The following is a 21,043-nucleotide window of genomic DNA, read 5'->3' as shown; positions in this document are numbered from 1 at the left end:
TGTTATTAAATCTAGAGATCAGATGTTGAATCTCCAATCCGTAAACAGTGTTGTTATGGATTGACTTGAGTCCCCCTGAAAAGGGAAAGTGTTAGCCGCTCAGTTGCTCTCTGTGATCACTTCATGGCAAAAAGATGGGGAAACAGTGACAGACTTTATTTTGGGGGGCTCCAAAATCACTGCAGATGGTGACTGTGGCCATGAAATTAAAAGACTCTTACTCCTTGGAAGAAAAGTATGACCAATCTAGACAGCATATTAAAAAGCAGAGACATTACTTTGCCAACAAAAGTCCGTCTAGTCAAAGCTATGGTTTTTACAGTAGTCATGTATAGATGTGAGAGTTGGACTATGAAGAAAGCTGAGCGCCAAAGAATTGATGCTTTTGAACTGTGGTGTTGGAGGAGACTCTTGAGAATCCCTTGGACTGCAAGGAGATCCAACCAGTCCATCCTAAAGGAAATCAGTCCTGAATATTCATTGGAAGGACTGATGTTGAAGCTGAAACTCCAGTACTTCAGCCACCTGATGCAAACTGACTCATTGGAAAAGACGCTGATGCTGGGAAAAGTTGAGGGCAGGAGGAGATGGGGACCACAGAGGATGAGACAGTTGGATGGCATCAGCAACTCAATAGACATGAGTTTGAGTAAACTCTGGGAGTTGCTGATGGACAGGGATACCTGGCTTGCTGCAATCCACGGGGTCTCAAAGAGTTGGACACGACTGAGCAACTAAACTGAACTGAATATTAAGTAATCCGGACTTCATAGAATTTGTTTGGATTAGTTCTCTGCTGTTTTCTGGAAGAGATTGTGTAGAATTGGTATCCCTTTAAAATTGTTAGATTTTACCAATGAAAGCATCAGGCCTGAACATCTTTGTTCAGGAGATTTTAAACTACAAATTCAATTTGTTGAATCGTTACAGGACTGTTCATATTATCAGTTTCATCTTGGGTGAGTTTTGGCAGTCTGAGGAATTGGTCTACTTCATCTAAATTGTCTGGTTTATATGCATAGAGTTGTTTGTAATATTACTTAGGTATTTTTAACATTTTTATTGGAAAGTGAAAGTTAGTTTTGGTTGTGCTGGGTTTTCATTGCTGTGTGCAGTCTTTCCCTAGTTGCAGAGTGTGGGGGCTACTCTTTGTTTTAGGCTTTTCATTGTGGTGGCTTCTCTTGTTGCAGAGCCTGGGCTGCAGAGTGTGTGGGCTTCAGTAGTTGTGACACATGGGCATGTCACTCTGAAGTATGAGGGAATTTCCTGGACCAGGGATTGAACCCATGTCCCCTGCATTGGCAGACAGATTCTTAACCACTGGGCCACTAGGGAAGTCCTTCCTTATTATATTTTTAATGTCAGTACGGTCTCTAGTGATACCCTCTTTTTCATTCTTGATATTGGTAAAGTTGTGTTTCTCTGTCTTAAATCATTTGTACTAGAACCTTATCAATTGTACTAAAGTTTTCAAAGAACCAGCTCTTGGGTTGTGTGATTTTTTAAAAAAAACTGGTTTTCTGATTTCAGTGTCATTGACTTCTCTTCTTTGTTATTTCCTTTCCTTTGCTTGCTTTTGCTTTATTTTGCTCTTTATGGTTATTATGAATAACACTGCTCTGTTATGAACATTCATATGCACATTTTTGCTTCAGTTCAGGTCAGTTGCTCAGCCGTGTCCAACTCTCTACGACCCCATGGACTGTAGCATGCCAGGCCTCCCTGTCCATCACCAACTGCCAGAGGTTGCTCAAACTTCTGTCCATTTAGTCGGTGATGCCATCCAACCATCTCATCCTCTGTCATCCCCTTCTCGTCCCGTCTTCAATCTTTCCCAGCATCAAGGTCTTTCCCAGTGAATCAGTTTTTCCCATCAGTTGGCCACAGTATTGGAGTTTCAGCTTCAGCATCAGTCCTTCCAATGAATATTCAGGACTGATTTCCTTTATGATAGAGTGGTTTGATCTCCTTGCCGTCGAAGGGACTCTCAAGAGTCTTCTTCAACACCACAGTTCAAAAGCCTCAATTCTTTGGCACTCAGCTTTCTTTATAGTTCAATTCTCACATCCATACATGACTACTGGAAAAACTACAGCTTTGATGAGACGGACCTTTGTTGGTAAGTAATGTCTCTGCTTTTTAATATGCCGTCTAAGATGACCATAACTTTTCTTCCAAGGAGCAAGTGTCTTTTAATATCATGGATGCAGTCAGCATCTGCAGTGATTTTGGAGGCCCCCAAAATAGTCTGTCACTGTTTCCATTGTTTTCCTGTCTATTTGCCATGAAGTGATGGGACTGGATGCTGTGATCTTAGTTTTCTGAATGTTGAGTTGTAAGCCCACTTTTTCACTCTCCTCTTTCACTTTTCATGCAGAGGCTCTTTGGTCCTTCTTTGCTTTCTGCCGTAAGGGTCGTGTCACCTGCACATCTGAGGTTATTGATATTTCTCCCAGCAATCTTGATTCCGGCTTGTGTTTTGTCCAGTCTGGCATTTCACATGATGTACTCTGCATAGAAGTTAAATAAGCAGGATTATTTTTGCTTAGACATGATTTAAAATTATTTGGGGTATATTCCTAGGAGTGGAATTCTGGATCACGTGGCAGTTTTATGTTTAACTGCTTGAGTAGTTGCCAAACTGTTTTCCATAGTGGTTGCCTTGTTTTACATTCCTATCAGCAAATTTTTTTTATACCTAGTCCAGCAATCTTACTCTCTTATGTAGTTGGTAGTTCATTTATATATAATGCAATTGGTGATGTACTTGGCTTAATATCTACCACCTTATTATTTGATTTCAATTTTTCCAAACTGTTTGCCTTTTTCTCTCTCCTATCTTGTTTCTTTTGTATTATTCGATTTCTCTCTCTATTACCTAGTTAGTTTGTGCATTCTTTTATTGCTTACCCCAGAAATTATGATATATACTCTTGACTTACAGTATTCTAATACAAATAATAACTTGGATCACTCTCCCATTAGTGTTCCTCTGACTCCTATCTTTATCATTTTATTATTACACATAATTATTTTGTATTTTATATGTCTTTTAAGGCATTATTTTTTATTTTTACAGAGAATATTCATTTCTATTTTCCCACATATTCACCTCTTTTGTGGATTTTGATTCATTTTGAATTTTCATCTTAGATTACTTTTATCTTGTAGTGTAGGTTTGGGCCAGTCATTTTTCTGTTTTTGTCTATCTGAAAATGTCTTTACTTTGCTTTCACTTATTAAAGGGTATTTCTGTTGACCATAGTATTATGGTGAGCAGTTGTTTTCTCTTAGCTCTTTAAATAAATCATTCTGTTGTTTTCTAGTATTCCAAAGTCCAGCAGTAGTTGTTCTGTTGAAGGTAAGGTGTCTTTTTTTCCCCATTGGTTATTTTTATGATATTTTTCTTTGGTTTTCCACAGTTTAAATGCTATATGCTTAGGTGTATTTTTTGTATGTATTCTTCTGGGGATTTGCATAACTTTTTGAATCTATGCTACTGCTAAGTCACTTCAGTCGTGTCCAACTCTGTGTGACCCCATAGAGGGCAGCCCACCCGGCTCCCCTGTCCCCGGAATTCTCCAGGCAAGAACACCAGAGTGGGTTGCCATTTCCTTCTCCAGTGCATGAAAGTGAAAAGTGAAAGTGGAGTCGCTCAGTTGTGTCCAACTCTTAGCGACCCCATGGACTGCAGCCCACCAGGCTCCTCCATCCATGGGATTTTCCAGGCAAGAGTATTGGAGTGGGGTGCCATTGCCTTCTCCTTTGAATCTATGGATTGTCTTTAATCAGTTTTGACAAATTCTTGACCCTCATCTTGTTATATATTGCCTGTTTATTCTTTCTTCCCTCTTTTGAGGTTCCAGTTATGTATATCCTAAACGTTTTCATGTGTTTTACACATCTAATATGCTTTTTTCTGTATTTTTCAGTAGTTTTTGGTCTGTGTGCTTCTGGTTTGGATATTTTCTATTGCCTTGTTTTCCATTTTCCCATTTCTTTCTTCTGATATATCTAATGAGCTTTTAATTTGATCATTTATGTATTTCACTTAGAGAATTTCCATTTGGTCCTTCTTATGATCGATTCCAATTTTCTGGAATCCTTGATCTTTTGTTTTCTCAAACATATTTCTCGTGTACAGTCTTGGGACTGAGCTGAGTTGAGGCTGGGTTTCAGTTTTGATCGGTATCTGCCTCCCTGTCGTTTGCCCCCACTGCTGAAGTGTGGTCACTCAGGGGAGGAGCTTCCAGCTGTGAGTGAGTTATGCTCATGTCCCCTAGTTGGACTTGAGCCTCTAATTTATGTTTCCTCATACTGATGACACTGCCAAAATCTCCACTCTGCTTTTCAGAGGCTTCATGCTTAGCTTTTTAACCTCCTGCCCTGTGCATCTCCAGAATTTTCAAATATCTTGAAGGGAAAATTAGCTCTGTGTCAGGCCCAAACCTAGAAACTTCCCTGTTCACCCATCTGTCACTTTTGTTTTGAATTTTGTCTGTAGTCTTTTTTTTTTTTTTCTAATTTTTATTTTATATTGGAGCATCATCGATTAACAGTGTTGTATTAGTTTTAGGGGGTACAGCAAGGTGATTCAGTTATATATATACATGTACTGTCTATGGTCTTGCACGACTACCAGAGCCCTGCTGGTTTCTTGGTTCTCTAGCATCAGCCTGGGCAAAACTTGCTTCTCAGTCTCTTGCCTTACACCCAGGTTCAACAGATACCTCCTTGGAGAAGTGGCTGCACTTATCAAGCCACCTCTGTATGCTTCCCTGCTCTCAGATTCCTGGTCTGTCTAGTTCTTTTCCTTTAGTAGTTCTCTGCTGCTGCTGCTGCTAAGTCGCTTCAGTCGTATCTGACTCTGTGCGACCCCATAGACGGCAGCCCACCAGGCTCTCCGTCCCTGGGATTCTCCAGGCAAGAACACTGAAGTGGGTTGCCATTTCCTTCTCCAATGCATGAAAGTGAAAAGTGAAAGTGAAGTCACTCAGTCGTGTCCGACTCTTAGTGACCCCATGGACTGCAGCCTACCAGGCTCCTCCGTCCATGGGATTTTCCAGGCAAGAGTACTGGAGTGGGTTGCCACTGCCTTCTCCGAATAGTTCTCTAGTAGCCTTCAATAGATACTTTAAAGCTTTTCCTATATTTTGAAGTTGTTCTTGATGGAAATATTGATTTAATTTAAAGTTATTAATTTAAAATTATTTCTTCTTGCTTGGAAATGCTAATTGCATATAGTTTGTTTTATGTTATTATATATAAATGTGTTATATTTATTATATATAGTATATATAATATTATATATAGTGTTATATTTATATATTAATATATATTATATATAGTGATCGTGATATTAAGTGATAAAGTGATCATCACATACAGTTATGTATCAGTTATCACATCTCTTATACAGTTAACTTCTTTTAACACCAGTTTCTCTAAGTGACTCTTGGTTTTGTGACTGCGTTGTGTATAGAAGGCTTCTGGATAATGTTTTATATCAATGTAGAAATAAATTGATTGAGTCTTAGTGGAAAGGCCTTGTGGTGAGAATATGTTATTAGTTAAAAATCAGCAATGACTCTGAAACTGGTTATATAAACATGTGAAAAAAATATTTGGTAGTCAGAAGTCCAGATGTACATTTCTTGGGATAATTGATCTATTCCTGTGGTTATGATGATAATTTTAGTATGGTTTTATGTTTGGGGCCACTATTTTTTCTTTTTGTTTCTTTAATACCAGCTTACAGTGTTAGCTGTGTTTATATCGTATGATTTCAGAGTTCAAAGAACTCGTGTATGTTTTTAAAATTTTCTTTTAATGTGAAAAGATCAGGAAAATATGAGACCAAAGTGATATCTCCTCCTTTACCTCCCACCTCAAAACATGTACTACTGTGTATAATAACGACTACTCTTCCTCTCCTCTTGGAAAGGATTGAAGGCAGGAGGAGAAGGGGACAGATGGTTAGATGGCATCACCGACTCAATGGACGTGAGTTTGGGTAAAATGTGGGAGTTGGTGATGGACAGGAAGGCCTGGCGTGCTGTGGTTCATGGGGTCGCAAAGAATCGGACACGGCTGAGCAACTGAACTGAACTTCCTCTCCTACCCTTTCCTTTCATTTTTTGTCCCTCCTCTCCTATTGATATATGTTAGTTGACAAAAATACAGAAATTGAAGTACATAAGAAAAAGAAAATTGAAATCTCTTGTAATCCCATTACCAAGCAGTAATTAGGTTTCTGAGCATTTGACACGTATCTTTTGTGGATTTTTCTTTGTAAAATGGACTGTATTGTTATTTATCGTTCTTAGCCAGGCCTTTTCATTAATATCACCTGTAATAATTAAAATATCCATATGGATTCTGCAATACATCTCATACTTAACCATATCAGAATCTCTAGGTGATTCTGGGTGAAGAGGGTTTTGTTGAAAAAAAGAAAAGCTTCCCTTCAGAAAATTTTAATTGCCTTCAGAAGTCTTCTAAAACAGAAAAAGCAAGAATATTGCCATATTATATATGAAGGAAACTTTAACTTGTATACAACTCTTCATCTAATGATTTGATTTGAACTTTTTCCTAGCCATTCCACCCTATGGTGAATTTGGATTGCTCTCGGGACTTCCGGCCATTTCTCTGTGCACTCTATGCTCCTATCTGTATGGAATACGGACGTGTCACACTTCCCTGCCGTAGGCTCTGTCAGCGGGCTTACAGTGAGTGTTCGAAGCTCATGGAGATGTTTGGTGTTCCTTGGCCTGAAGATATGGAATGCAGTAGGTGCGAAAATCATAGATTTTTCATGGCCCTTTGCTTCTTTTGCATCATATTTAAAATTGTTTTCTAGTTCGTCAGTTTTTAAGAACTTCTTGAAGTGTGTATATTACTTATAATTTTGAACAGAAGTTTCATGCCTCAGAGCTGTTCATTTCCTTAGGAATTTGGAATGGAATGAAAAAGGTGGAAAAAGAAAAACATTTCTATGAAGAAAATTTTTAAATAATTAAGAAAAACATAATCAAGATATAGATTGTTGGTATCTTTCCCTTACAGTTTTTTTTTTTCTGATTATAAAAGTAATGCTATTTATAAAAGATTAGAAGATATAGAGAACATAATCATTTGTTGCCTCATTATTAAATATCTTTAATGTGATTTAATGGGACTTGAATATCTTTATAATTTCGGTGTTAATGACTATAGTAGTTCTGTCATTTCTGTTTTTCTTTCTTTGTTTTTTTTTCAATTTTGTTGTTTTGACCATGCAACATGTGGGATCTTAGTTCCCTGATCAGAGATAGAACCCATGCCGTCTGCACTGGAAGCACGGAGTCCTAACCACTGGACTGCCAGGAAAGTCCCTCGGTTCTGTTTTACTGTCATGTATTAACATACTCAGACCCAGAAAATGTCAGATACTTTTCAAATCACTTCCAATATATAGATTGTAAGCATTTCCTAAAGGTTTGAGGATATTTACCTGACAGTCTTATATATTTGTGTAAGAGAACGTAATTGTTAGTGATAACATGTATGGTAGTAATACTGAACTTTTTATACTATAATGTTGTATCTTTTTGTGTTCTTACATATTTCAAGGATAAAGCATAGATGAATACCTATAGAACTTTTACTATCTAGCTTTGTCCAATAGTATTTTGCAGTGTTTGCTTCAGGTTTTTTTTCTTGGCCACACCCAAGTTCCATATGGCTTGCAGGATCCTAGTTCCCCCAACTAAGGATGGAACCTGGGGCCCTGACAGTGAAAATACTGAGTCCTAACCGTTGGACCACCAGGGAGTGCCCCAGATTTCTTTTTTAAAGAAATAAAACAGTACAGGTAGAGTTGAAAATTCCTTCGTTAGTATCCATCTTGATTTCATTTCCTTTTTTTCTCCCCAGAGATGAGATAATCATTATGTTGAATTTGTTGTTAATTCTTCTTATGTTTGTTTTTATATTCTTACTGTACATTACATATTACATTACATATACCATACATTACATCCATAAGCAACATTATATACTTTTTTACATTTCATATATGTATATAAATATATAATGTTGTTTATGTATCTCTGTTTGTATCTGTGTTTATCTTTGTTAGTCTGGTTCATTCCTCTTAATTGCTGTGTAATGGCCAATTGTGTTAATATGATCTATAGTTATTTAGCCATCTTCTGCTAAGGCGCGTCAGTCATGTCTGACTCTGTGCGAACCTGTAGACGGCAGCCCACCAGGCTCCCCGTCCCTGGGATTCTCCAGGCAAGAACACTGGAGTGGGTTGCCATTTCCTTCTCCAGTGCAGGAAAGTGAAAAGTGAAAGTGAAGTCGCTCAGTTGTGTCTGACTCTCTGCGACCCCACGGACTGCAGCCCACCAGGCTCCTCCATCCATGGGATTTTCCAGGCAAAAGTACTGGAGTGGGGTGCCATCACCTTCTCCGAGCCATCTTCTACTGATAGTCATTTAACTTATTTCCAAGGGTTTGCTATTATGGGCAGTGCTGCACAGAACCCTTTTTTTCTCCTTCATGTTTAAAATTAATTTTATTTATCAATACCCCTTGGAGATAGGTAAAAAGCCCATGTTGTTACTGTCATTTGATAGATGGAAAAACTTAAAACATGTATTAGTTACTTATAGTCAGTTCACTGACAATTTGCTTTCTCTTATTTGTCCACGCTGTTTTCCACCTATTTGATACACTCTCTTATCTAGCCCCATCAAACCATTCATCCACTGTCTCCCCAAAACCCTACAATATTTATAGTTCTTCTTTTAGAAATCTAAATTTCTTGGTATTTATAACAACAGTTAGGAATTACCTCAGTAGGAATCCTATTTTATGTTTTGTGTCTAGCTCCTATTGTTTAGTGGTCTTTTTTTTTTAACAGATTATGTACATTTATAGAAATGTCATTATGATCTCTGTTTTGATAGTATTAAATCTGTTTTATGTCCTTACTATTTTGCTTGAAATTGCCTAACTCTGAATTCTTACTTAAATTCTGACAAACTGATCTTTCATTATAACCTTTCATTCTTCTACATCTCTCATATCCTTCCTTGTTCATATTGTATTTGTTCTTCAGTTTCTTGGATACCCCAAAGTTTTGGGGTTTTCCCCCACCTTTCCTAATAAGTCCCTTCCGGATCTCATTTCTTTTCTTACTTAGGTTAAGCTTTGTTGTCCATTATATAAAATAGTACTTTTGCTAACAATTTCAACTTATTCCTTCTACTGTACTTGTTTAGATTTCTAGCTGGAGCAATTCAACTGATTTCTTACAAATTAATTATGCTGCATATTTAATTATTTAAACCATAGCAACTCCTTTTTTTTTTCACTGCAGTCCAGATTCTATCATTGTTTTATTATATTTGCTTTATCATATCTGTCCATCCCTCTGCTGATCCACTAATCTACATTATTCTTTGAGTGTATTTCAAAATAAATTAGAGACAGCAGTTATTGTCCTCACAAATATTTTATCAGGTCCTTCACCAAACATTTGTCTACAGTTTTGTGTGTTTTTTCTATTTAAAACTTTACAAGGAAATGCACATATCTAAAGATAGCACCTGAGTTTTAACAAAAACCTGCAGCTTAGAAAGCCAAATCCTTAGAAGGATATAGAACAGGATCATTACCATTACCTCGTGCTCTCATGTTCCTTGCTAGTCAGTCCATGTCTGTACCATCCTCTGGAAGCAACTACTGTTTAGCATCTTTCCTAGATAATTACTTTGTATATTCTAGAACTTCATACAAATAAAGTCATACATTGTATAACTCTTATTTTGCTTGAGTTAAGATTGCTGTTTCTTGCTCTGTTTTCAAGACTCAATGTTTTTGTGTTCATTAATAGTTCTTTCCTTTTTCTTGTCTTCTGTTGTATAGATTACCATATTTTGCATATCCATTCTCCTATTGATAGACATTTTAAACCATAGCCGCTCTATTTGCTCTTTGTCTTTAGTCAATTTCCAGTGTGGTCAACAGGAAAGATTCTGTTCATTCTCCTCAGCACTTATGCCAAATCCATGTCACTCACTTCAAACCTATGTTTCATTTCACCTTTATTCCATATTTGACCCTTACTCCCCTCAACCTCAGTCTGTCCTCCTTTCCTGAAAATCACTTTGGCATTTTGTGCAAACTGTTGTGGTCTGCTACATCTCAGACCAGTTGTTCTCAGTTTCCTTTCTTGTATCTTCCTCTTCATGGTGCTTCTTAGCAATCTGTTTCTGTTCTTTTTGATTCTACATGCTTCCCGTGGATAGTTTCATCTCACTGATTTTAACTGTTCCTCACATGCTGATGACTCCTAAATCCAAATCTATAGCCTTGGCATCTTTCTGGTAAGTTCCAAATCTGCGTAACAAGCAGCCATTGGATATCCTAACCTGAATTTGTCTCAAGTACCTCAACTTCAACATATCTAAAATTGGTTTTACTCCTTGCTCATTTTTTTTTAAATTCCTGGAAGGCATATTCCTCCTTCATCGACCTAAGCTCCCACATGCAGTCAGTTGTAGATTCTGTTGCTTTTATTTAACTAATTTCATAGCTGTCTCATTCTCACTGCCTTATCTGGTTTTAGTTATGGTTCATCAGCTGTCTCTGCTCTCAATATTGTACAGCTCAAATGTCTTCCATACTCCTTCTAGTCATCCTTCTAATTAACTTGTATGTGTGGTGAGCACTTAGTCATGTACAACTCATTGAGACCCCATGAACTATATATATAGCCCACCAGGCTCCTCTGTCCATGGAATTTTCCAGGCAAGAATATTGGAGTGGGTTACCATTTCCTTCTCCAGTGGATCTTTCCGACCCCAGGATCAAACCCACGTCTCTTGCGTCTCCTGCATTAGCAGGCAGGTTCTTAACCAGTTGAGCCACCAGGGAAGCTGTTAACTTGGGTAAGGGCTATATGAATATATTTAGTCAACAGTCATCAATTCAGCAAATAATTTAGTGAACAGTCATCCATTCACCAAATATTAATTGAATGTCTTCCATGTGCTAGACACTATTCCAGATAGTAAAGATGAGTAGTGAACAAAATGTGGTCTGTTCTTATGGAGCTGCAGTTCTAGTGATGGTTTTCCTGGTAGGATATAAATAAATAGATAATGTCAGATAGCAGTGAATGCCAATAAGAAAGAATAGAGCTAGGTGATAGTGATACAGTATGGAGACATTAGGGAAGTCCTTTTTAATAAGGAGACAGTGGAAAAGGGATGTGAATGAAATGAGAGAACAAATGATACAGATATCTAGGGAAGATCAGTCCAGGCAGAAGAAGCAGAGCAACAAGTGCAGAGGCTCTGAAGTGGAAGCGTGCTGGTTATATTCACAGAACAGCAGGGACACCACCCTTACCACAGCCATGTGAGTAAGGGAGAAGGGAAGGAAATACGATCAGAAAGCACTGGGGTTGGGGGGATGTCTTTAGAGCTCCTTTATGGAATTTGGATTTGATTCTGAGTGAGTTAGAAAATTTTGAGCAGAAGAGACATGATCAAGAGCACAGGGGTGGCATGTCTTTAAAGGATTACTCTGGTTCTTATGTACAAATGGAGATGAACTAGAAGCCACTCCAGAAATCCAAGGATGAGGTACTAATAGCTCAAACTGGGTGGATGCTGTGGAGGACATGGAAAGTTGTCAGATTCTAGATACGTTGTGAAGTCGAATGACAGGAAGTGCTGGTAGGTTGTGAAGTGGATATGACAGAAGCAGTTTCAAGGAGGACCCCAAGGGTTTCGTCCTGAGCAACTAGAATGGGATTACCATTTATGAAAATGGAGAAACTAAGGAGTGGAAATCAAGAGTTTGGTTTTGGAAGGATTAAAAAGTAAGGAGTATGTATATGGTGAATTGGAAGTTGGATGTACAAATATATCCATTCATATGTTTATATCAGTGTTTATGCACACACATATTTCTGAAAATGCTTACCTCTTGTGCTTACAGTTCATGCACTCCTCATGCCCCAGCAATACTAAACACACCCTGTGCGAAACCTCTGTGCCTTTACTTGCATTTTTTGTTAGAATACTGATTGCCATACTGCCAGTACTGGCAAATACTGATTCAAAAATCCTGTGTTGAGGGATTGACATGAAGTCTTTCATAATTTTGATTGGTTCATAAAGTCATGCTGCTGTATCTTGTATTGTGTTTACAAGTTTGTGCCTTCTTTTGGACTCAAGGATAGAGTGTTTTTTAGGTGTTTTTCTTTTAAAGCCCTGGCTTACTGCAGAGTTCTAATAAATGCCTCTGTGCAATAAGTTTCTGTCATTTGGTTTTATAATCCAAGCCTTGTAAAGAAAATGGTTTGTATTAATCAGCTTCAATATAAGGTTATACATGTATTTGGCAAACTTAATATCAGTGATAGTTTATTGAGATTAATCAGCTTCAGTATAAGCTTATACAGGTATTTGGCAAACTTAGTATCAGTGACAGTTTCTTGGAAACTATTTGATCTATGTAACTACTGAATATTTCGTTGATGGGAGTCTGAAGACTTAGAAACTGATGCTGCCAAGAAAACTGAAAATGCAGGAAGTTCATAAGAACAGTACTTCTGATCATGTGAGAATGTCTGCAGCACATCCCTGTTTTTTCTGTACTGTGCCTGTGATACTTTCTCAAGTCTGGAAAATTGTCAAAATGCAGATTTCTTGGGCCCTAACACAGGCATAATAGAATTTGAGGTGGTGAAGAATGTCTCATCCTCTCCTACCCTTGCCCCATGTCCATAAGTTTATCTGTTTCTCCATTGTTGCCCTATAAATAAATTCTTCAGTACTATTTTTCTAGATTCCACATATATGCATTAGAATACAGTATTTATCTTTCTCTTTCTGACTCACTTCACTCTGTATAATAGGTTCAAGGTTCATCCACCTCATCAGAGCTGACTCAGATGCCTTTCTTTTGATGGCTGAGTAATATTCCATTGTGTATACGTACCACATCTTCTTTATCTAGTCATCTGTTGATGGACATCTAGGTTGCTTCCATGTTCTAGCTATTGTAAATAGTGCCTCAAAGAACAATGGGATACATGGGTCTTTTTCAACTTTGGCTTCCTCAGGGTATATGCCTAGGAGTGGGACTCCTGGGTCATATGGTGGTTTTATTCCTAGTTTTTTAAGGAATCTCCATACCATCTTCTGTAGTGGCTGTATCAATTTACATTCCCACTAACAGTGAAAGAGCGTTCCCTTTCCTCCACACCCTCTCCAGCATTTGTTGTTTGTAGATTTTTTGATGATGGCCATTCTTACCGGTGTGAGGTGATATCTCATTGTAGTTTGGATTTGCATTTCTCTAATAATGAGCAATGTTGAGCATCTTTTCAGGTGTTTGCCATCTGTATGTCTTTGGAGAAATGTCTGTTTAGGTCTTTTTCCCACTTTTTGGTTGGGTTGTTTGTTTTTCTGGCATTGAGTTGTATGACCTGCTTGTATATTTTGGAAATGAATCCTTTGTCAGCTGTTTCATTTGCTATTATTTTCTGCCATTCTAAAGCCTGTCTTTTCACCTTGCTTATTGTTTCCTTTGCTGTGCAAAAGCTTTCACGTTTCATCAGGTCCGACTTGTTTACTTTTGTTTTTATTTCCATTACTCGAGGAGGTGGGTCATAGAGGATCTTGCTTTGATTTATGTCATCGAGTGTTCTGCCTATGTTTTCCTCTAAGAATTTTATAGTTTCTGGTCTTACATTTAGGTCTTTAATCCTTTTGGAGTTTATCTGTGTGTATGGTGTTAGAAAGTGTTCTAATTTCATTCTTTTACATGTAGCTATCCAGTTTTCCCAGCACCATTTATTGAAGAGCCTGTCTTTTCCCCACTGTAAATTCTTGCCTCTTTTGTCAAAAATAAGGTACCCATAGGTGCATGGATTTATTTCTGGGCTTTCTATCTTGTTCCATCGGTCTATATTTCTGTTTTTGTGCCAGTACCATACTATCTTGATGACTGTAGCTTTGTATTATAATCTGAAGTCAGGAAGGTTGATTCCTCCAACTCCATTCTTTCTCAAGACTGCTTTGGCTATTGGGGATCTTTTGTGTTTTCATATGAATTGTGAAATTTTTTGTTCTAGTTCTGTGAAAAATGCCATTGGTAATTTGATAGGGATTGTGTTGAATCTGTAGATTGCATTTGGTAGTACAGTCATTTTCACAATTTTGATTCTTCCTACCCAGAAACATGGAATATCTCTCTCTGTGTGTCATCTTTGATTTTTTTCATCAGTGTCTTATAGTTTTCTGTGTACAGTTCTTTTGTCTCCTTAGGTAAATTTATTCCTAGATATTTAATTTTTTTGTTGCATTGGTGAATGGGATTGATTCCTTAATTTCTCTTTATGATTTTTCATTGTTAGTATATAGAAATGCAAGTGATTTCTGTGTTTTGATTTTATATCCTGCAACTTTGCTAAATTCACTGATTAGCTCTAGTCATTTTCTGATACTGTCTTTAGGGTTTTCTATGTACAGTATCATGTCATCGGCAAACAGTGTGAGCTTTACTTCTTCTTTTCTGATCTGAATTCCTTTTATTTCGTTTTCTTCTCTGATTGCTGCAGCTAGCTAGGACTTCTAGAACTATGTTGAATAATAGTGGTGAAAGTGGACACCCTTATCTTGTTCCTGATCTTAGGGGGAATGCTTTCAGATTTTCACCATTGAGAATAATGTTAGCTGTAGGCTTATCATATATGCCCTTTGCTATGTTGAGGAAGGTTCCTTCTGTGCCCATTTTTTGAAGAGTTTTAATCATAAATGGGTGCTAAATTTTGTCAAAGGCTTTTTCTGCATCCATTGAGATGATATGATCTTTTTTTCAATTTGTTAATATGGTGTATCACATTGATTGATTTGCATATATTGAAGAATCCTTGCATTCCTGGTATAAACCTAGCTTGATCATAGTGTATGAGCTTTTTGATGTGTTGCTGAATTCTGTTAGTTAAAATTTTGTTGAGGATTTTTGCATCTATGTTCATCAGTGAGATTGGACTGTAGTTTTCTTTTTTTGTGTTGTCTTTGTCTGATTTTGGTATCAGGTTGATGGTGGCCTTGTAGAATGAGTTTGGAAGTGTTCCTTCCTCTGCAATTTATTGAAAGAATTTTAGAAGCATAGGCATTAGATGTTCATCATGAGAAATGCTGGGCTGGAAGAAGCACAAGCTGGAATCAAGATTGCCGGGAGAAATATCAATAACTTCAGATATGCAGATGACACCACCCTTATGGCAGAAAGTGAAGAGGAACTAAAAAGCCTCTTGATGAAAGTGAAAGAGGAGAGTGAAAAAGTTGGCTTAAAGCTCAACATTCAGAAAACTAAGATCATGGCATCTGGTCCCATCACTTCATGGAAAATAGATGGGGAAACAGTGACAGACTTTATTTTTTGGGGCTCCAGAATCACTGCAGATGATGATTGCAGCCAGGAAAGTAAAAGACACTCCTTGGAAGGAAAGTTATAACCAACCTAGATAGCATATTGAAAAGCAGAGACATTACTTTGCCAACAAAGGTCTGTCTAGTCAAGGCTATGGTTTTTCCAGTGGTCATGTATGGATGTGAGAGTTGGCCTGTGAAGAAAGTTGAGCACCGAAGAATTGATGCTTTTGAACTGTGGTGTTGGAGAAGACTCTTGAGAGTCCCTTGGACTGCAAGGAGATCCAACCAGTCCATCCTAAAGGAGATCAGTCCTGGGTGTTCATTGGAAGGACTGATGCTGAAGGAGAAACTCCAATACTTTGGCCACCTCATGCAAAGAGTTGACTCATTGGAGACACTGATGGTGCGAGGGATTAGGGGCAGGAGGAGAACGGGATGACTGAGGCTGGATGGCATCACTGACTCGATGGACATGAGTTTGGGTAAACTCCAGGAGTTGGTGATGGACAGGGAAACCTGGCATGCTGCTATTCATGGGGTCACAAAGAGTTGGACACGACTGAGTGACTGAGCTGAACTGAACTGAAATGATTGATAGAATTCTCCTTTGAAAACATATGGTCCTGGGCTTTTGTTTTTTGGGAGATTTTTGATCACAACTTCAATTTAAGTGCTTGCAATTGGGTTGTTCTTAACTTCTATTTCTTCCTGGTTCAGTCTTGGAAGATTGAACTTTTCTAAGAATCTGTCAATTTCTTCCAGGTTATCCATTTTATTACCATATAATTGTTCATAATAGTCTCATAACTATTTGTATTTCTGCATTGTCTGTTTTAACGTCTCCTTTTCATTTCTAATTTTGTTGATTTGATTCTTCTCTCTTTCTTTCTTGATGACTGGCTAAAGGTTTGTCAATTTTATCTTCTCAAAGAACCAGCTTTTAGTTTTATTAATCTTTACTATTGTTTCTTTCATTTCTTTTTCATTTATTTCTGCTCAGATCTTTATTATTTCTTTCCTTCTACTAATTTTGGGGGTTTTTGTTCTTTTTTTCTTCAGTTATGTTTAAGGTGTAAAGTTAGGTTGTCTATTCGATGTTTTTCTTGTTTCTTGAGGTAAGGTTGTATTGTCATAAACTTCCCTCTTAGAGCTGCTTTTGCTGCATCCCATAGGTTTTGAGTTGTTGTGTTTTCATTGTCATTTGTTTCTAGGAATTTTTTAATTTCCCTTTTAACTTCTTCAGTAACCTGTTGGTTATATAGAAACATGTTGTTTAATCTCCATGTGTTTGTGTTTCTTACAGTTTTTTTCTTGTAATTGATACCTAGTCTCATAGCATTGTGGTCGGAGAAGATACTTGATACGATTTCAATTTTCTTAAATTTACTGAGGTTTGATTTGTGACCTAAGATGTGGTCTAGCCTGGAGAATGTTCCATGTGCACTTGAGAAGAAGGTGTATTCTTCTGCATTTGGATGGAATGTCCTGAAGATATCAATGAGGTCCATCTCATCTAATGTTTCATTTAAGACTTGTGTTTCCTTATTAATTTTCTGCTTTGATGATCTGTCCATTGGTGTGAGTGCGGAGTTAAAGTCTCCTACTATTCTTGTGTTACTGTCAGTTTCTCCTTTTATGTCTGTTAGTGTTTGTCTTATGTATTGAGGTGCTCCTATTTTGGGTGCATAGATATTTATAATTGTTATATCTTCCTCTTGGACTGATCCCTTGATCATTATGTAGTGTCCTTCCTTATTTCTTGTAATTTTATTTTAAGATCTACTTTGATATGAGGATTGCTACTCCAGCTTTCTTTTGCTTCCCATTTTCATGCAATATATTTTTCCATCCTCTCACTTTCAGTCTATATGTGTCTTTAGGTCTGAAGTGGGTGTCTTGTAGACAGCATATATATGGGTCTTGCTTTTGTATCCATTCAGCTAGTCTGTGTCTTTTGGTTGGAGAATTTAATCCATTTACATTTAAAGTAATTATTGATATATATTTTTCTATTGCCATTTTCTTAATTGTTTGGGGTTGATTTTTTAGATCTTTTTTCTTCTGTTGTATTTCTTGACTGTATAAGTCCCTTCAACATTTGTTGTAAAGCTGGTTTGGTGGTACTGAATTCTCTTAACTTTTGCTTGTCTGAAAAGCTTTTTATTTCTCCATCAATTTTGAATGAGATCCTTGCCAGGTACAGTAATCTTGGTTGTAGATTTTTCCCTTTCAGTACTTTACATATATCCTGCCATTCCCTTCTGGCCTGCAGAGTTTTTGCTGAAAGATCAGCTGTTAAGTGTATGGGGTTTCCCTTGTGTGTTACTCGTTGCTTCTCCCTTGCTGCTTTTAATATTCTTTCTTTGTGTTTAGTCTTTGTTACTTTGATTAGTGTGTGTCTTGGCATGTTTCCTTGGGTTTATCCTGTATGGGACTCTTTGAGCCTCTTGGACTTGATTGACTATTTCCTTTTCCATGTTGGGGAAGTTTTCAACTATAATCTCTTCAAAAATTTTCTCATACCCTTTCTTTTTCTCTTATTCTTTTGGGGCCCCTATAATTTGAATGTTGGTGCATTTGCTATTGTCCCAGAGGTCTCTGAGACTATCCTCAGTTTTTTTTCATTCTTTTAATTCTTCTAGATCTCTGTTAATTGATTCTTGCATTTTCTCCATTTTGTTTTCAAGGTTTTTGATCATCTGTACTATCATTATTCTGAATTGTTTTTCAGGTAGTTTGTCTATTTCCTCTTCATTTATTTGGAATTCTGTGTTTCTGGTTTGCTTCTTCATTTATGTAGTATTTCTCTGCTTTTTTATAATTTTTTTTAACTTGTTGTGTTTGAAATCTCCTTCCCAGGCTTCAAGCAAAGTTGGAATTCTTTCCTTGAAGAAGGTTGAATTGTTTCTTTTGGTTTCTGCCCTCCAAAGGACTGATGCTAAAGCTGAAACTCCAATACTTTGGCCACCTCATGTGAAGAGTTGACTCATTGGAAAAGACCCTGATACTGGGAGGGATTGGGGGCAGGAGGAGAAGGGGACGACAGAGGATGAGATGACTGGATGGCATCACTGACTTGATGGACTTGAGTTTGAGTGAACTCTGAGGGGTGGTGATGGACAGGGAGGCTTGGCGTGCTGCGATTCATGGGGTCTCACAGAGTCGGACACTACTGAGCGACTGAACTGAACTGAAGGCTGGTCCAGTGGTTTGTGTAAGCTTCCTTTAGAGTGTGATTTGTGCTGAGTTTTTGTTTGTTTCTCCTGTGATGGATAAAGCTGAGTGAGGTGGTAATCCTATCTGCTGATGATTGAGTTTTTATTTTTGTTTTGTTTGTTGTTTAGATGAGGCGTCCTGCACAGGGTGCTACTGGTGGTTGGGTGACGCTGGGTCTTGCGTTCCAGTGGTTTCATTTGTATGAGTTCTCACTATTTGATACTCCCTACGGTTAGTTCTCTGGTAGTCTAGGGTCTTGGAGTCAGTGCTCCCACTCCAGAGGTTCAGGGTTTGGTCTCTGGTCAGAAACGAAGATTCCACAAGTGGTTTGTTATGGCATTAAGAGAGATTAAAACAAATATCCAAAAATGAGAAACAAAAAATGAACCCCAGACAAATGGCAGTTACAAAATCATGCAAATAATAATTAAAATAATGGAATATACATATATACATATATACCCATGAGCAAAGTCAAAACAGTCCAACAAAAATACAGTAGATTGATCTGGCAAACAAAGGAAATCAAAAATTACATTTACCAGTTAAGAAGAAAACTAACTAAAGCACAAACTGGAAAACAAAACTAAAGCAAGGTGCCAAGTGGGGAATAAAGCAATGAAAACAAAACTAATAAATATGTTGAGAGGAAAGGAAGGAAAGAAAGGAAATAATGAATATGCAAATTTAAATAGAGATAAATGAAGATTTATATACTTTAAAGATTAACTGCAAGGGGAAAAAAAACAGGGAAGGCAAAGAAAGGGATAAATGTACAAAAATACAGTAGGTTTAAAAAAATTAAAATTATAAAAAGGAGAAAAGAAAAAGAAAAAAAAATGGAAGAAGAAAGAAAAAAGGAAAACTACACAGAACTGCAAAAGCCCAATGTAGAGGCAGAGGTTTATAACATTAAAAAGTGTGACTGAGTATACACATATACATATACACCCATAGGCAAAATCAAAAAAGTCCAACAAAAATAAAGTACAATAGATTGATCCAGTGAACAAAAGAAACCAAAAATTATATCTACCAGAACAAAACTAGCCAAAGCACAAACTGGAAAACAAAACTAAAGCAAGGTGCCAACTTGGGAATAAAGCATTGAAAATAAAACTAACAAATATGTTGAGAGGAAAGGAGAGAAAGAAACAAAAGAAAGAATAGATATGCAAAGTTAGATAAAGGTAGGTAAAGAAGATTTATATATGTTAAAGATTAACTGCAAGGGGAAAAGAACCGTAGGAAAAGCAAACAAAGGAATAAATGTAGCAAAATAAAAATAGGTTTAAGAAATTAAAATTAAAAAAAGAGGAAAACTCTATAGAACTGCAAAAGCCCAATGCAGAGGCAGAGGTTTATAACAACAATAAAAAATGTAACTAAGGAAAAAATAAAGCTCAGAAGCTTATTTGGATTTCATAGTGCCAGTAAAATCGACAGCTACAGCAGAGGGGAAAAAAGGGTGGGGGAAGGAAAAAAAAATCCAAAAGAATGTACAGAACAAGTCAAAAAATAATAATAATAAATGTTTTTCTGGAGTCATTGCTGTCCGCGTCCTTTCCCTCGCTGGGAGTCATAGTCCACTTTACCTCCCTCGGATGCCCTCCAACACTGTGCTGATCTCTGAACCTGCTGTGGGGCAGCTCAGATTCTAATCTGGTCCTACTCCTGTGTGTTCTTGCTTCCAGTGTCCACAGCTATCAGAACTAGTGAGTGTTCTTTTGTGGGAGCTCTCAGTGACCTTTTATATATTCCATAGACACAGAGTCTGCCTAGTTGATCGTGTGGATTTAATCTGCAGCTTGTACAGCTGGTGGTAAGGTTTTAGGTCTTCTTCCTTAGCTACACTGCCCCTGGGTTTCAACTGTGGTTTTATGTCCACCTATATGTGTGGGTCCTTCACTGGGGTTTGCTCCTGTGGCTGCCCTGGAGGGCTTGAGTTTGCCCCTGTGAGGGCCAGGTGTGGAGGTGGTTCAGCTGCTTGGGTCACAGGGGTTCTGGCAGCACCAGGTACTCAGGGGAGTTGGTGGCTAGGGCAGCAGGAAATACAGTGCTCTAGAAGGGCATGGCAACCAGTATTGGCCAGTACGCTCCAGTGTTCTTGCCTGGGGAGCCCCACTCCCTGACAGAGAAGCCTGGTAGGCCACAGTCTACAGGGCAGCAAAGAGTTGGACATGACTGAAGTGACCCTGTGGGCATAGACGCAAGACTTTTTTTGCCTGTGGCAGCTCTGCCCCAGTGAGAGTTGAGCGTGAAGGTGGCGCAGCTGCTTAGCTTGCAGGGACCCTGATGGCGCCAAGTGCGCAAGGACATGGACTGCCTCCGCTGCAGGAGTTATGTCCCTATCAGAGTCTTTTTTTTGAGCCTCTTGT

At 37.8% G+C, this 21,043-nt stretch overlaps 1 protein-coding gene across 3 annotated transcripts in view; it reads left to right on the top strand.

Moving 5' to 3' along the window:
• The window catches only part of FZD3 (frizzled class receptor 3), a 97,884-nt gene that overhangs the window by 25,887 nt on the left and 50,954 nt on the right, over window positions 1–21,043 (top strand). For all 3 annotated transcript variants that reach the window (XM_024995500.2, NM_001192964.3, XM_059888971.1), the window contains exon 3: window positions 6,599–6,795. In XM_024995500.2, coding sequence (XP_024851268.1) covers window positions 6,599–6,795 — 197 coding nt within the window. The remainder of the gene's footprint in view (window positions 1–6,598; window positions 6,796–21,043) is intronic.

The sequence above is a fragment of the Bos taurus genome, chromosome 8 (assembly GCF_002263795.3).
Source record: "Bos taurus isolate L1 Dominette 01449 registration number 42190680 breed Hereford chromosome 8, ARS-UCD2.0, whole genome shotgun sequence".
NCBI lineage: Eukaryota > Metazoa > Chordata > Mammalia > Artiodactyla > Bovidae > Bos > Bos taurus.
Note: the sequence above shows the minus strand (reverse complement) of the source record. Positions and strands in the feature narration are given on the sequence as shown.